The sequence below is a fragment of the Camelina sativa genome, chromosome 17 (assembly GCF_000633955.1).
Source record: "Camelina sativa cultivar DH55 chromosome 17, Cs, whole genome shotgun sequence".
Classification (NCBI taxonomy): domain Eukaryota; kingdom Viridiplantae; phylum Streptophyta; class Magnoliopsida; order Brassicales; family Brassicaceae; genus Camelina; species Camelina sativa.
The window spans coordinates 4947835-4962591 of NC_025701.1; the positions used below are offsets into that span (position 1 = coordinate 4947835).

Here is a 14757-nt window from a genome sequence, read left to right on the forward strand (position 1 = left end):
TTTTTCAAACCTACAATTTACTTCAACTTTAGTATCTTTTTTTTTTTTTTTTTTTTTTTCACAAGAGTGTTTTATTTATGATATAAAGCCAAGTATAACAGGCCAACATTACTTCAATTTTAGTATCTTTCCACTGCTTTTCTTTTTAGTTTCTCTATTTGTGAAACCCCACATTTATTTTATACACATGGAAACTTTGACAAACTGTAGAGAATTGAAAATTAAAATCTACTGATTAAGAAGAAAACCCAATTTAAAAGCAATTGTTTGACTGAATTTTTTTTAATTAAAATTTCAATATAAAGTTAAAAATGTCTATAGATTATAGTTAAACCATTCCTTTTTGGTTTAATCTATACATATATTTCTCATCCTTATTAAATTTTTTTTAAAAAATTACAGATAATATTAACAAAAAAAGAATAATGAGATATTTACTAGTAAAATAAAAATAAATAAAAAATTCAGGAAGGTGAAAACTGAAAAAACTACAAATTGTGATCTCTTCTTCTTTTCTTCGTAACAAAGTTTCATTGTTAAGAGATCTGAAATTGATTTTTGTTTCTTCACAAAGTTGTGATCTTTGTGATATCACTCGAGAGATAAGTTTTTTTGTGGGTAACCATGGCTGGTCGCTACGATCGGAACCCTTTCGCCGAACAAGATGAAGTCAATCCTTTTGCTGTAAGCCCTCATTCTCTTTTCTCCGATTTAATCAAACACTACCACTAGTGAAATCTAATTCCATGGCTTCTTTCACTCTGAGTTAATCGAATTTGTTGGCGTATTCGAATCTTACTTAGGGTTTATCTTTTCCCCCTAGTGTGTGTGTTTGCTTCACTTGGCTATGTCTCTTGATTTATCCGCTCTTTTGTTTGATAAATCTCGACAATGTAACCCAAATTTCTTGAAATTTTTGTAATTTCTGAAACTATGGATTCTATTATGCCTAGTAGATCGCTCCAAGTTCTTGTTTGCAACTCTTTCTCTTTGATTCTGAAAATCGTGTTGGTGTGTCTGGTGATTGTTTTTTCTACATTCGTTTAGAATCCTGGGAGTGTTCCTGCTGCTTCGAATTCCAGATTATCACCTTTGCCTCCGGAACCTGCTGGTTTTGGTTATGGTCGTACCGTTGACATTCCTCTTGATAGACCGGGCTCTGGTACACAGGTTTGATTGGCTATGGACTTTGACATTGTTCTCTTTTTTTGTGATTTTGGTGGATTATTTGAATTAGTTTGAATGATTTTGTTCTTTCATTGTTGGTGGTGGGTATACAGGATTTGAAGAAGAAAGAAAAGGAGCTTCAAGCCAAAGAAGCTGATCTTAGACGACGAGAGCAGGTGAAAACTTTAATTCAAGCATCACCCTTTATGGTTCCTGATGAAATTTCGTTTTGTAAAAGTGGCATCTTTTAAAACTTTTATGAAGGTGTTTTGTGTATCTTTTGTTTTCAGTTGATGATTTCTTTTGCTTCTGTTGTAGGATGTGAAGCGGAAAGAAGATGCTGCTGCACGAGGTACTTATCTTATAGTATGGTTTTGGCGAACATCTACCTCTTTTCAGCACTAGTTGCAGTACTGTTACTTAGAGGATTTGAATTCAGTGTTAAATTTAATGTGTTTATGTTGGTTGATTCATAGTTTTACTTGCCTATACATAGCTATATGATTTTGCTCTTATATTACCTCTCTTTGTAGCCGGAATTGTTATCGAGGCGAAAAACTGGCCACCCTTCTTCCCACTTATCCACCATGACATTGCCAATGAAATTCCGGTTCGTCTTCAAAGGCTACAGTATATTGCATTTGCAACATATCTGGGTACGTATATATAGTCTTACTTGGAGAGTGAGGACTCTGCCCAAACACTCTTAATTTTACTTCACTAATATGGGTTAAATATGAAAATTGTAAGATGGTAAAATTTTACCGTGTGTTTCCATGTCTAACAGGGTTGGTTCTTGCACTTTTCTGGAATATCATCGCCGTTACTACAGCTTGGATCAAAGGAGAAGGTCTCTTCGTGTTCTCTTACACACGTCTAATATTCTTTGTTTGCAGGCCAGCTCTTCAGTATTGGGCCTTCTCTGCATATTTTTACAGCTTATGAGTTTTGTTGTTTTTTCAGGAGTAACAATTTGGCTTCTCGCCGTTATTTACTTCATATCGGGTGTCCCGGGAGGCTATGTGTTATGGTATCGGCCTCTCTACCGTGCCTTCAGGTTCTTTTTTTTCCATCCCTAGCCCCACTAATTTTGTGTATAAATGGAGGAAAGTGTTCATTGTATATATACTTTTCCACATTCTCTTACTCAATGTTTCCTTTGTTTTGAATCCCTGCAGAAATGATAGTGCATTCAGCTTTGGATGGTTTTTCTTGTTCTACATGGTGAGTCCCTAGTTTATTGCTGATTTGAGTGACAGATCATCTGCATAGTTCTTAACAGACTTAATTAATACTTGCTTTCTGGACACAGCTCCACATACTTTTCTGCGTCTTTGCTGCAGTTGCTCCTCCTATTGTCTTCAAAGGAAAATCACTTGCGTAAGTTTCCTCAAAGCTTTAAAAGACATCTAAGGTTAACATAGTTAATAGTTAATGGGATCAAGTGTCTAATGATCTTCAAATTTACAGGGGCATACTACCTGCTATAGATGTGTTGAGCGCTCAAGCACTGGTCGGGGTAAGCCCAATATATCCCTTGATCTTTCGGCTGCAACTATAAATCTTGTCTGAATGTAGAGGCTCATGATCATACAATCACTCATCAATGTTCTCTTGCTTTTCCTTAACAGATCTTCTACTTCATCGGGTTTGGGTTATTCTGCCTTGAATCAGTGGTCAGCATCTGGGTCATTCAGGTCTCTTTCCCAATCTCTAAACTGATAAGACTCAATCTCTAGATCAATATAGTTTCCAAGGTAAGAAAACTCTTTTTAACATCTGAATTGGCCATTTGGTTTCTGCAGCAAGTATACATGTACTTCAGAGGAAGCGGGAAAGCGGATGAGTTGAGACGGGATGCTGCAAGAGGAGCCATGAGAGCTGCCATATGATGCAAATCTAATTGAAATCATCTCTTCTGAAGCATTGTTTTTTTTTTTTCTTGAGCTTTTTTTTTTTTTGTGTTTTCGTCAGCTGTTCGTAAAAGTAGTGAAAGTAAAGCTCATGTATAAAAATGTGTTTTGAGTTCAGATTTGATAAACAAATGCAGACTAGTCATTGCTTATTGATACTTGTTATATATGACTCAAAAATATATCGCGAGTCTTGTTACTAATTGCTATGAATCGTGTTATCCACCTAATCTTTCTTGTAAACTAAATTTTTTTTCTCCATAACGTTGAAGTGTGACCCTACTCTATTTCTCACGTGAATTTTGTTGTTAGTTAAAAGATATGTAAGCTTTTTTGGATTTAGGCACGAGAATTTAGTGCAAAATGGCACTTGTCTATAATTATTAATCACGGATCACTTTACTGTAAAAGAATCTTTTGTGTCCCTTTATTAGATTGACCAGTCTACCATTGAGTATGAGTATTAGTACTACTTTTTAATCTTTTAATCTTAGTGGGAACACAAGTTGGTATCCACTTTAACGTAAAGCTACTTATATTTTTCATTAATTAGTTTGTTAATTATAAGCTCGCAGCCATCGATCCAACGTACCTGGATAGATAGAGTCCAATAATTATGCTTTTTAGATTAAACTAGACTAATGAAGTAAAATCTTATCTTAAAAATCCAAGGGGCGGCGAAGGGCATACACGTCTAAGCAGATGGTGGAATAATAATTGGGTCAAGCTTGTAATATCAGCCAAAAGCAAGGTTACTCTTTGTAGAGGACTTTGAAATTTATATAAGAGCTACGAGAGCCCCCTTGTCCTTGTGAATGTAACTTGTAGCAAATCAAACATTCTTCTTTCTTCTTCTTCTAGAGTTCTACTACTACTACTACTTTGGACAAGACTTTGACTCCGAGTCAATGGAAGGCAGAGGAACTAGGAAAAGTTGTAGAGAACAACACAGTAGCCGTCCGATGCCGAAGAGAGGGCAAGTCAAAGTTGGGATCTTGCTTGGTTTTGCTAATTCTTTTGCTTCCATCTTTGGTGCCTCCACCAGAAACTTCCATGGATCCTAAACCTTAATCCTGCTGCTTCTCATTTCCCACAGAAATATTTTCATTTTTATTATTCAGAAACTTTTCTGTGGTTTTATTAGAGTGAGATTTTGTTATCTAAGATTGGTGAGCTTGTTTAGTCTCTCTAGTTTCTTGAGTTCATTTGTTATTTTGGCTTTTCTTTTTGTATAAATCCTATGTAGCTTCACTTGTTAAAATATATATTGTGATATTTCCTTTACATGCTAAAATTTCTCATTCATTTCTGTCGATTTGATCTCTAAATTTAGCTTTATTTTTTAACTGAATGATCGAAACAACAACTGAACTAATATTAGTCTCAGTCACATATTTGTTTTGGACTGGACTCGATATTTTTAGATAAACAGAGTTTAGTTGAATGAAATAAATTTAATTTCTTAGAACCGGTTTTCTATAAAACAATCATACTATATGAAGTAATATTATTAAATTAGCATATGATCTAATCCCAAACACATGTAAATAAACCAGTCCGCAGGCATGATGAGCTGTCAAATAAATAAAAGCTACAAAGAAAAAGAATGAGTCTTACTTATTTAATTTTGTGAATTGACCAAATAATCTACTAATCAAAGGCTTTGAATGGTCCGGTTCAATTCAAGTGGCAGCAGCAGCAACACCAGCATGATCGTCACTAAAAACCCGGTTTAGTATCATGGCTAGTCTAACTCCTCCCTGAACTATTCTCTTCATCACTATTGGCAACCTTGTATTGAAATATTCCTCTGCAAAATTATTTACCTCAAATTAATATTCCTTTAAGTTTATGATAACAGTCATATGTCCCACCATGAAAAAATAAAATGAGTGACTATTAAAAATCTTTAAATTCTGATTTTACTTGAACTTCATTTGGTTGAATTAATATTTTAAACTGTTTTTGTTTGCGTACAAGAAAAAATAAGAAGCAAACAACGTACCTGATAAGGTTTCGCCGGACTTCACGCCTTTGTAGCCCCATTTACAAGCCAACGCTATACTCTCCGAAGCATACCTGCATTTATCAGTTAAATTTAGTTTATAAAGTTTATACATATAGTGTTTTTCGAAATTAGATTTTCTCCACCCAAACAGAACCAACTTCAGGATCTTTAGTTATGAATTTATGATGCAAAACTCAATAATAATCTGATCATGATGATACATATTATCAAAACACCAATGTTAATTCGAGCATGTTTTCTAGGAACCTCACATAGGAAATAAGATGTGAAATAACTAATAAGGTAAGATATGGGACATTAGTAAACCCATTAATCATTGAGACTACTATTTACTGATTTTGAATTGAAAGTTAGTGAATTTAAACACTACCCAACTCCATACAAATTATTAAAACTGTTATTTTCATTTTCAGCTTCTTTCTAAGATTTTTAGACGAGAAAAAATTATCAAGATTTGTAAGGCTAGCTTTAAAGTAGCGTCGAGTCAATATCAAACCAAGTAATTTAAAACTTACTTGTGTGGACAAGCGATAAGATCGTTGCAGTCTGTCCACGAAGATAGATCGTCGTGCCATAATCCCTAATATATGATAACCATTACTATAAGTCGAAAAAAGAGCATTAATTATGAAAATTTATAGTAAAATATAAATATTTTATTATATTACATTGGTGATGTTCTTCACAAGATCCTCTTGGAGGAGATCCAAGTTCTTGTCGTAGTATTCTTTTAGAGCCGTGAGAATGATCTCTCTGTCCCATACCTACACATATTGTCTCACTAATTAGTTTTTTTTTTTTTTTCCGTAATGAAGTTCAAAGTTGTAAGAGACAAAAGAAGAAGCTTCCATGATGAAGATTAGATTTATGTCTGTACCAACGTAAATCTATCGTGTTCCCCCCTTCATCACTTGTGAATCCCACATGCATTGGCTTGTTAAGGGAAAAAAACACCATGTTACTTAATAATCATAATTATTTAAATATCTTATCTTTTTTTTTCAACCATTTAAATATAATCTTATCTAACATGAAAAATAGAGCTATATGTGTGTGAGCGATTTATGATGAGTATAATAAACCTGATGAATATCTCCCATGAAGTGAGACAAGAACAAAAGGGCTTCGGTCATGTTATCTACAATAAGAACGCAATTAAAAAGAAAAGACAAGAAAAAAAAAACTAAGCACAAGAATACATCAAAATTTGGGTACATCATAAATTATGGATATCATAATTATAGTACAAGAATACATCAAAATTTGGGTAGATCATAAATTATGGATATCATAATTATAGTAAGTAAATAAAATGATCACGTACATCTACGATCAGATGTCCCTTCGCCGTAATGCTGAAGCTGTGACGTGAAATTTTGGATTGCTCCATCCACACACATATCCTTCAACCCATGCTGATCATGACAATCCCCTGTTTTTAATATTCAATTTTAATTATTTTACCATCTAATAATGTATTGAAAGTAATGAGGTTTTGGGTTTTGTAGAATTTGTTAGTCATGTTTAACTCCGGCTAACAAAAAAAATGTTTTGGGTATGACTTACTGGAGTAATCGTAAGAGCAGGCTTGGTCAGGAGTGTCGATGTAATGGAGATGACTGGTCCAACGGTACTTGTACCAATGTCGGATCTGGTCAGGCCACACACACAGGGCTGATAAATCTCCTTGCACGTACTCTGGTAATAGATTCTCTACTACATGTGCCGGTCCGGCTTCCAAAAGACTCTGTTCACACCACACAGGCACAAAAGTGATGACATACACCGATAAGGCGATAACCAAAAATACTTGATTCTAACACACTATAGACGATCATAAACTTACCTGAGCAATTCTACATGTAAGAATATGGCCTTCTTTGCTCCAGCTTTGGACGGATGAAACCGAACACAAAATCAATACACCTAATACAATCATCATCCTCGTGGATGATCTAGAAGCCGATGCCATATCTCCAAAACTTCAAAAGTCTTATAAAACGATTATCTCTTCTTGTATAAGAACGTCTATTTTTTTTTTGTTTAGAAAAACTTCATAGAATTTGAAAAGAGAACACACAGACAGAGACATAATAAATAGAGAGAGAGACAGACAAGAATGGACTTACAAGTTAGGTTAATTAGAAGCAACAAATACGATGTTGAGTTTGTGTGCAAGCAAGACATTGCCAGTCTCATACGTTCCTCGTAAAGTTTACAAAAGAAACACGAGATATTAATTAACTTAAGAGTCATTAGTCAAAGCATATTCCTTATTTGTAACAGCATTATCCAATTATCCATCCATTGCGTGAATTTATGTATGTTAAAAAAACTTAAAACAGCTATGTATGTTTAAAAATCAACGCCTAATTTTGCTGAACGTCGTCGTCTTTTAAATTTTGTTTTCTTTGTTTTAATAGACCGAATTGAAATTCAGTACGAAATTTAAAACCAAACCAAACCAAACCGGCCGGTTAATTACGACGGAGGACTTCTTCGGTGACTTCCTCGGTCGCACAAGAGACTTGGCTGAGTCTTTTAACCGGTCGAACATGAACAGCTTCTTCTGGTCACTTCTTTTTTTTTTTGTTGGGGTCTTAACATAATCAACAGATCTTCACCATTGAAGAATCGTAGCACCATCACAAATACTTGAATCGTCTTCTTCGATAATCACCCACTTGTTTCAATCAGGTTTGCTCTCTCTCGACTATGTTCATCTTTCCAAATTCAGTGTCCCTCAGTAGATATAAAGTAATTACCTTTTTAGCCCGATTCAGTTTTCTCGTCGTTTGATTTGGGAATATTATAGTTGATTTGTATTAAGATCTGTAACCTAATTTTGCTACAAAGTAGTGAGCAGTGAGTTTACTAGCTAATCAGTCACTGGTAATTTCTTGTGTCTCAGGGATGATTTAGTTACTATTCAATCTAAAAAACACTTTCTATAATTGTGTTGCCTGCTACTACATATATGATTGAAAATTCAAAAACATTGTTCAGTTTTGTAGGAATCATGATGAGTGTTGTGTATTTAAAATTGTTTCACTTTGATGCAGAACGATGGATCTATCTACTCTATCACCTGCGGAGATCACTGTGATGGGAGCCATGTTCTGTGTTTTGCTCTCGATGCACTTCACCATGCAGCTCATATCCCAGCATTTGTTTTACTGGAAGAACCCTAAAGAACAGAGAGCCATTATTATTATCATACTTATGGCTCCTGTTTATTCCATCAACTCTTTTGTTGGTTTGTTAGATGCTAAGGGAAGCAAACCCTTCTTCATGTTTCTAGACGCTGTTAAGGATTGCTATGAGGCACTTGTAGGTTTCTTCTAATTTCATTCTCTCATGTTTCATTACCCTACATTGGCTCTCTCTCTCTCTCTCTCTCTCTCTCTCTGGCTGTTTCTTGATTTGTTGTATTGCTCTGTTTGTTTTCAGGTCATTGCTACATTCTTGGCTTTGATGTATAGTTACGTAAAGATATCGATGACCGCACAGATTATCCCTGATGAATACAAAGGGAGAGAGATCCACCATTCTTTTCCAATGACTCTTTTCGCTCCCCGCACGACGCATCTGGATTACCGCACACTGAAACAGCTCAAGCAATGGACATGGCAGTTTTGTATTATCCGCCCTGTGTGTTCCTTCTTAATGATAACACTACAGATCCTCGGGATTTATCCAGCGTGGTTGAGCTTGATTTTCACCGTCGTTCTGAATGTTTCGGTTTCCCTGGCATTGTATTCCTTAGTGAAATTCTACCATGTTTTTGTCAAAGAGTTAGAGCCTCATAAGCCACTTACGAAGTTCATGTGCGTCCAAGGGATAGTCTTCTTCTGCTTCTGGCAGGTAAATACATGGTTTATAGCTTTTCTTTTGCCTGCCAAATCAGTAGTTCTTTGCCTACTAGCTTCTTCAATCATCAAACTTTTACTGTTATGAATTAGACTAGTAAGATTATCTTGTTTTAGTCAAGAGTAGGATCATTTTAATAGCGAATTGTAGCTTTGTTCGGCTCTGCAATAAACCTTACCTTATTTTGTTGAGAGATGAAGATTTAAAAGGTTACTCGTTGGGTCTAGAATGTTTGGTAATGGGCATAGATAAGGTCTGGTCGTTGAGAAGTTTCTCCTTAATCAAAGTCTTTCTGTGGTATAGCGAACCAAAGCCAATTTTAATTTGATTGGTCCATGAGACAAACAATGTCTCATCCCAGTAGATTTAGGATCTCTACTGCATTTGATCAAGTAATTGAACACTCTGAAAATTTAAAGCATTTCATGTCTTATTAGGATCACCACTGTATTTGGTTAAGTAATTGAATATTCTGAAAGTTTAAAGCAATTCGTGTCTTTAGCACATTGTTCCTCTCTTATCTTGGGAAGTTTCGGTATCTAACAATATGAATCCTGAGTTCGGTTTCTTGATTCTGACATGGGGGATGTGTACAGGGAATAGTGCTGGAGATATTAGTGAAAATGGGAGTAATAAAGTCGTATCATTTCTGGCTGGAGGTGGAGCAGATTGAGGAAGCTATGCAAAACGTGCTTGTGTGTCTTGAGATGATCGTCTTCTCCGTCATACAACAGTATGCATTCCACGTTGCTCCTTACAGTGGAGAAACCGAAGCTAAGATGCGAATGAACAATAGGGATTGAAGCGCTTTTTTCTTCTTCTTTTTTTCTTTTGTGGTTAATGTGAATGTTATTGATGTTCTGTTACAAACACCATAGTGATTAATAATAATGTATCTTTTTGCCTTTTGTTTTCCCATATTAGGAAAGAAAGAGCATTCTAATTACGAAATTAGTTATTTAAGACCCGACTCAAAAGAAAGCGTCAATATAAAAATAGATTACGATGAAAGAAAAGATCTATTCAATGACGTTAATTACATTGTCAACTTAAGATGAAATATCACAAAGGTGATGGATGAGCCACCCTTATCCAATCAAATACCTACCAATAAGAGATTTTTTGTTTGTCCGTGACTTTCTACTTTTGTTCACTTGTTATTGTCGTATTGAAAAGAGTACAACCAAAAAATAATTTTTTTAGAAAACGTAAATAGTTTTTTAATACGAAAGACCACGACGATCCACTTCATCGTCCAGTCTCATCGACGCGAACCTCTCGTCGTTACACTTCTTTATAAACGCTTCTACTCTCCTGTTCAGCTCATCCCGACTCCGTGACACTTTCACCTTCTTCACCAACTTCACCGGCGGAGGAGGCGGCAGCATCGCCGGCATAGACTGGTAGAAGTTAGTCCTGTCACTAAACGTCTCCGATTTCTTCAAAACACTAGACTGTTTTGTTGTCTCTTCGTCAAGTCCGAACGTGTCAGGTCTCTTGTAGTAACTAGTCAACGGAAGCGCTGACTTCCCTTCCATAATCATCTTCCACGTGTTCTCTAACGTCTCGTTCCTCTTCGGTTTCGCCACTCTTAACGCTCTCACTGAGTTCCTCTCTGAAAATTATTACAAAATTACCCTTTTAGCAAATAATGTTTTACAATTTTTTTTTAAAAACAAACAAATAGTGTTTTAAAAAAAAAAACAAACAGTGTTTTTAGATATTTTAAATATTATACATTAAAATATTAAAATTGAATTACCTGCTGGTGTGGTCTTAACCACCGGTTTGCGTTGGCCGATCCTAGCCGTAACAAGAGGCTTCTCAAACACCTGAGGTTGTGATATTTCCGATTTGGTAACCACCACTAAACACCTCTTCTCTTCCTCTACCGTTGCAGCAGCTTCTACTACCCTCTCGGTCTTCTCTTCATACACAACCTCCGGCTCCTTAACGACGATCAACGCCGCGACTTTAGCGACGAAACTGAAATCTGAATCTTTCGTCTCCGTCCGCCGTCGTAGAGGAGCGCGATATTGGACGTTCTGCTGCTGCTGATGATGATGATGATCAGTCTGAAACTTATTGTCGCCACTGTAAGAAACCTCGTAGTCTTTGCTGGATGAGACGGTACTACTTCTAAAAAACTTTGAAGAAACAAAGATAACGACGATGATGACGTTGGTGATGACGTAGAGATACGGTGGTTTAAGCCACGTGAGGAAAGAGCTCAAAAGGATCGGAGCTTGTGAGAAATCTACAGCCACGGGAACGATTACTTTTAGATGCATAGCCGTGGCCAAGAAACCAGTAGAGATTAGCACCGCCTTCATCCACGACGCCATATGTAAATGTCACTCTCTAACTCTTGATATTTTATCTGAGTGTGTGTGGTAATGGTATTGTTGACACGCTTCTTAGTCTTAGCTCTGACTCTTCTGATTCTCTTCATTTATATAGGGAGCTAGAAGAGTGAGGGCAGGGGACAATGAGATCTCTGATATACACCGTTGGATTGAAAGATATGGAGATGAACGGACATGATTAATAGTTATAGATATTAGGTCCTTGTATTACAGAACAAGAGTAGAGAATAACAGATTTTATTGTTTCTGTCATATTACATACCGACACGTAACCACAATCTTCACGTGTCCACACTTAATATCTCTTGATTTTATCTCATATTTCCCTCTCTCTTTTTTATTTTCTACGTCGCTAAATAATAAATTCTCTTATTAGTCAACCTAGTATGGCCACTCGTTGTAATTCCTTATTTTTGTTTCCGATGGTTTCTCTCAATCGACGATCCCACGCTATCACCACGCCTTTTTTAAGCCTTAATATCCTCTATTTAGGTTTTACGATATATTGCGTGTATGTTGTTAACTCGAAGACAAACAAAATACGTATACGTATTGGTCGACAAAAGAAAAGAATATGTGTAGAGCGTATTCATAACTTATTCTATCATGTATTTAAGTTATATGTTCTTTTCTTTATCATAAGTAATGTGGGTATTGCAAATAGTTGTCAAATATCTTTACCAAAACACTAGTTGTCAAATATCTTCACCAAAACAAGTTGTAAAATCTAATACAAATGTTGGATATTACTTTTGATAACTATAACGTATTGTAATTATATAATGGTTTTTCTTTCATATATATATAAGGACAATGAAGTAAAACAAATACTAATACTTTTGCATTATAATACTAAAATATCATATCATTTGGAAAACGGCTTAGACATCACTTGATCTATAAAGTATAGTATATAATCTCAACTTGATAAGATGATACAAGAAATTCCATTAATTTATTTATTTTTATTATTAGTTTTTTTGTCAACAATTCCATTAATTTATTTTTCAAAAATCAAATAGCAAATCATTAGTGATTAATTTATACCAGAAGACAGATTAATTCATAATATCACCAAAACGCATGTAACGTATTTGTGTTATATTATGATACATTATCTTTTAGTGATCTAGGATCTTACGTGTTTCACTGGATTAAAACGAAGGATTTCTTAATAAAACTATCCTTGAAGGTGGAAAACCACTAAGATATTTTTCTTAAGAGCTAAGAAGAACTAAGAACAGGCCAAGGTAAAGGTCAATTTTACAAGACTACAACTCGTCTCAAGTGGCTATCCACTCTTTGCTATTTTAGTTTCTTTTCTTTGTCGACCACTATCAATTTCGCTTAGAGCAATGATGAAATTACGACTGCTGCTCGCTCCTTCATACGGCAGATATTATTCTTTATGTCTTCTCCTCATATCTATCTAAAGAAGCTCTTTACTTTTTGTTAATTTTTTCTTATTGATGTATTAAAAAAAAATTATCAAAAGTGTGAAAATAGATATATATTCTACACAAACATGTTATATAGAAGGAATCAAGGAAATGTGATTTTTCCATGGCAAGTTATTTTGTAAGTGTTAACGCCTAATTTGTCACACGACTCCATCATATAACTATAACTACATTTTTTAATTATTGACCAATGTGAACGTCTTACTACTTGTACCATTTTATGAAAAAATCATTCACTTCGTAACAACTACGTAGGTTAAAAGTAAATCTGTTTTAACTAGTCTAAAAGAATAATCAATTTAACAATCATACCATGTTTGCGTTGATTTTCTTAATTGCCATGCAACTATTTTAATTGTGTGTGCAATCATCTTGCTATATTGGTATTCATTTTTTTCCTATAAGTTCTTAAGAGTTTTGTTATCATAACAGCTTGTCAAGAAAGAACAAACTTATATATATAGCTAGTTTAATAGTGTCAAATAAATTAAATTAAACTTTGTTTGATTTGATTGTCTCTATTTGGATTCTATTTGGGTTGAATAAATAAATGTGAAACATTTAAAAAGTGAAATATTTTTTAGATTAAATATCACGATTATCATTTGAAAAATAAAGTTATTAACATTATCTTATATGTTTACCTAAGGATTTCTAGTAATGTCTCATTGGATTTATTCATTTCTCAAAATAATCCAGATTTCTGATCTATGTATTTTTTTTTTTCTAAATGTACGTACATAATATTCTGGCTATATAACCTAGAAAGATCTTGTTAGAATAATTAATTTATCTTTTGTGATGTTAGACAGTAAGAATTTTCAAAAGCTATTTTTGACTTTCTGACAATATTTAACCATACTTTTCATTTGATTCACATCTCATCAAGCACAAGATATAATTAGAAAAATATGTGTTCATTACCGACATAAAAAGAAAAGGCAAAGAAACTTCGTCGAAATACAGAACACGACAACACATCCAACTGCCCTGTGATGTAACTGTGGTTGTGAGAGTGAGTAGCCCAGTTTGTCTTACGTTCGGCCGTTAGATTTCACGGCGTAAGTAATAGTCGAAGCTGTTTTTGGAGGAGAGAGTATCTAAGAAGATCCGTTAGTTGGCCCCGTCCATAGTTAATTTGTTTTGTTAATTTTGACCCGTCGCCATACTTAAACGACCAATCATACGATTGCACGTAACGATGGAGTCATTATCGACGCATGTCGTTTATTAATCGATGAAGAGGTCGTTGCTAAGCAAAGCCGTAAGCACCATTCACTGTCCTGTCCAGAGTTTAACAAGATAAGTCACGAGTCACATCTAACACGTGATTGTCTCTTTTGACAGTGATCATTTGAATTAAAGCTAACGATCACTAGAAGAAACCTGACATATAGTTACAAACTATTGCTACAGAATAAGTAATAACAAATTATATCTACAAAAAGCTACGCATTAGTGACAAAATATTAGTTAATCGATTTTGTTGCAAATCAGTTACTATTCGTAGCAAGTTTTTTACAAAAAGCTACAGAAAATATTTATAGCAAATTTACTACAAAAAAAGGGACAAATTATTTTGTAGCCATGGATATTCTGTAGTTAAATATGAATAAAAAAATTAAGATTATTTTTCTACAATTTAGTTGTAACAAAACCCATGATGTGTGACGACGAGTTGGTCGTAGCAAAATATATATACAACCCACTTGTTTGATTTTAATTATATACACTACCATTTTTCTCCTTCTTTGTTTACATCGACACACTTAGACAAAATCAGAAAACAAAACCTAAAGCCCTTTCTGCCTCTGTTGAAGCAGCTGTCACCGATCTCCGATTGATCTCTTCACAAACTGTATTGAGTCTCTCCGGCCACCGTCGATCACGATCCTCCGAGTCAGGTCCAGCAGGTAACTGACGGTGTCTAATTACTAGTTCTGTTTTCTTCT

The 14757-nt window shown here is 34.8% G+C and overlaps 5 protein-coding genes and 1 long non-coding RNA gene across 6 annotated transcripts in view; 3 read left to right on the forward strand and 3 right to left on the reverse strand.

Moving 5' to 3' along the window:
* LOC104755359 (secretory carrier-associated membrane protein 5) lies at window positions 486-3310 on the forward strand. Its single transcript, XM_010477723.2, has 12 exons — window positions 486-684; window positions 1048-1170; window positions 1281-1343; window positions 1486-1519; window positions 1701-1823; window positions 1955-2017; window positions 2131-2224; window positions 2346-2391; window positions 2480-2547; window positions 2638-2686; window positions 2799-2864; window positions 2973-3310. Exons 1-12 carry the CDS (start codon window positions 625-627, stop codon window positions 3057-3059), a joined length of 876 nt encoding a protein of 291 aa, XP_010476025.1. The 5' UTR covers window positions 486-624; the 3' UTR covers window positions 3060-3310.
* On the reverse strand, window positions 1488-2066 carry LOC104755358. Its single transcript, XR_762210.2, has 3 exons — window positions 1933-2066; window positions 1689-1859; window positions 1488-1580 (listed from the first exon to the last, which is right to left on the reverse strand). It is a non-coding gene; the product is annotated as an uncharacterized LOC104755358 (long non-coding RNA).
* LOC104755360 (endonuclease 1-like) lies at window positions 4574-7199 on the reverse strand. The gene is made up of 9 exons (XM_010477724.2): window positions 6956-7199; window positions 6676-6856; window positions 6434-6541; window positions 6192-6247; window positions 5959-6042; window positions 5778-5873; window positions 5625-5689; window positions 5086-5159; window positions 4574-4890 (listed from the first exon to the last, which is right to left on the reverse strand). The coding sequence occupies exons 1-9, from the start codon at window positions 7079-7081 to the stop codon at window positions 4763-4765; spliced, it is 918 nt and encodes a 305-aa protein (XP_010476026.1). The 5' UTR covers window positions 7082-7199; the 3' UTR covers window positions 4574-4762.
* LOC104755361 (transmembrane protein 184 homolog DDB_G0279555-like) lies at window positions 7620-9885 on the forward strand. The gene is made up of 4 exons (XM_010477725.2): window positions 7620-7806; window positions 8172-8439; window positions 8560-8973; window positions 9576-9885. The coding sequence occupies exons 2-4, from the start codon at window positions 8176-8178 to the stop codon at window positions 9780-9782; spliced, it is 885 nt and encodes a 294-aa protein (XP_010476027.1). The 5' UTR covers window positions 7620-7806; window positions 8172-8175; the 3' UTR covers window positions 9783-9885.
* Window positions 9980-11408, reverse strand: LOC104755362. The gene is made up of 2 exons (XM_010477726.2): window positions 10742-11408; window positions 9980-10594 (listed from the first exon to the last, which is right to left on the reverse strand). The coding sequence occupies exons 1-2, from the start codon at window positions 11322-11324 to the stop codon at window positions 10200-10202; spliced, it is 978 nt and encodes a 325-aa protein (XP_010476028.1). The 5' UTR covers window positions 11325-11408; the 3' UTR covers window positions 9980-10199.
* Window positions 14417-14757, forward strand: part of LOC104755363 — a 3542-nt gene continuing 3201 nt past the window's right edge. Inside the window, exon 1 of the mRNA XM_010477728.2 lies at window positions 14417-14718. The gene's annotated coding sequence lies outside the window, so the exon portion shown is untranslated. The remainder of the gene's footprint in view (window positions 14719-14757) is intronic.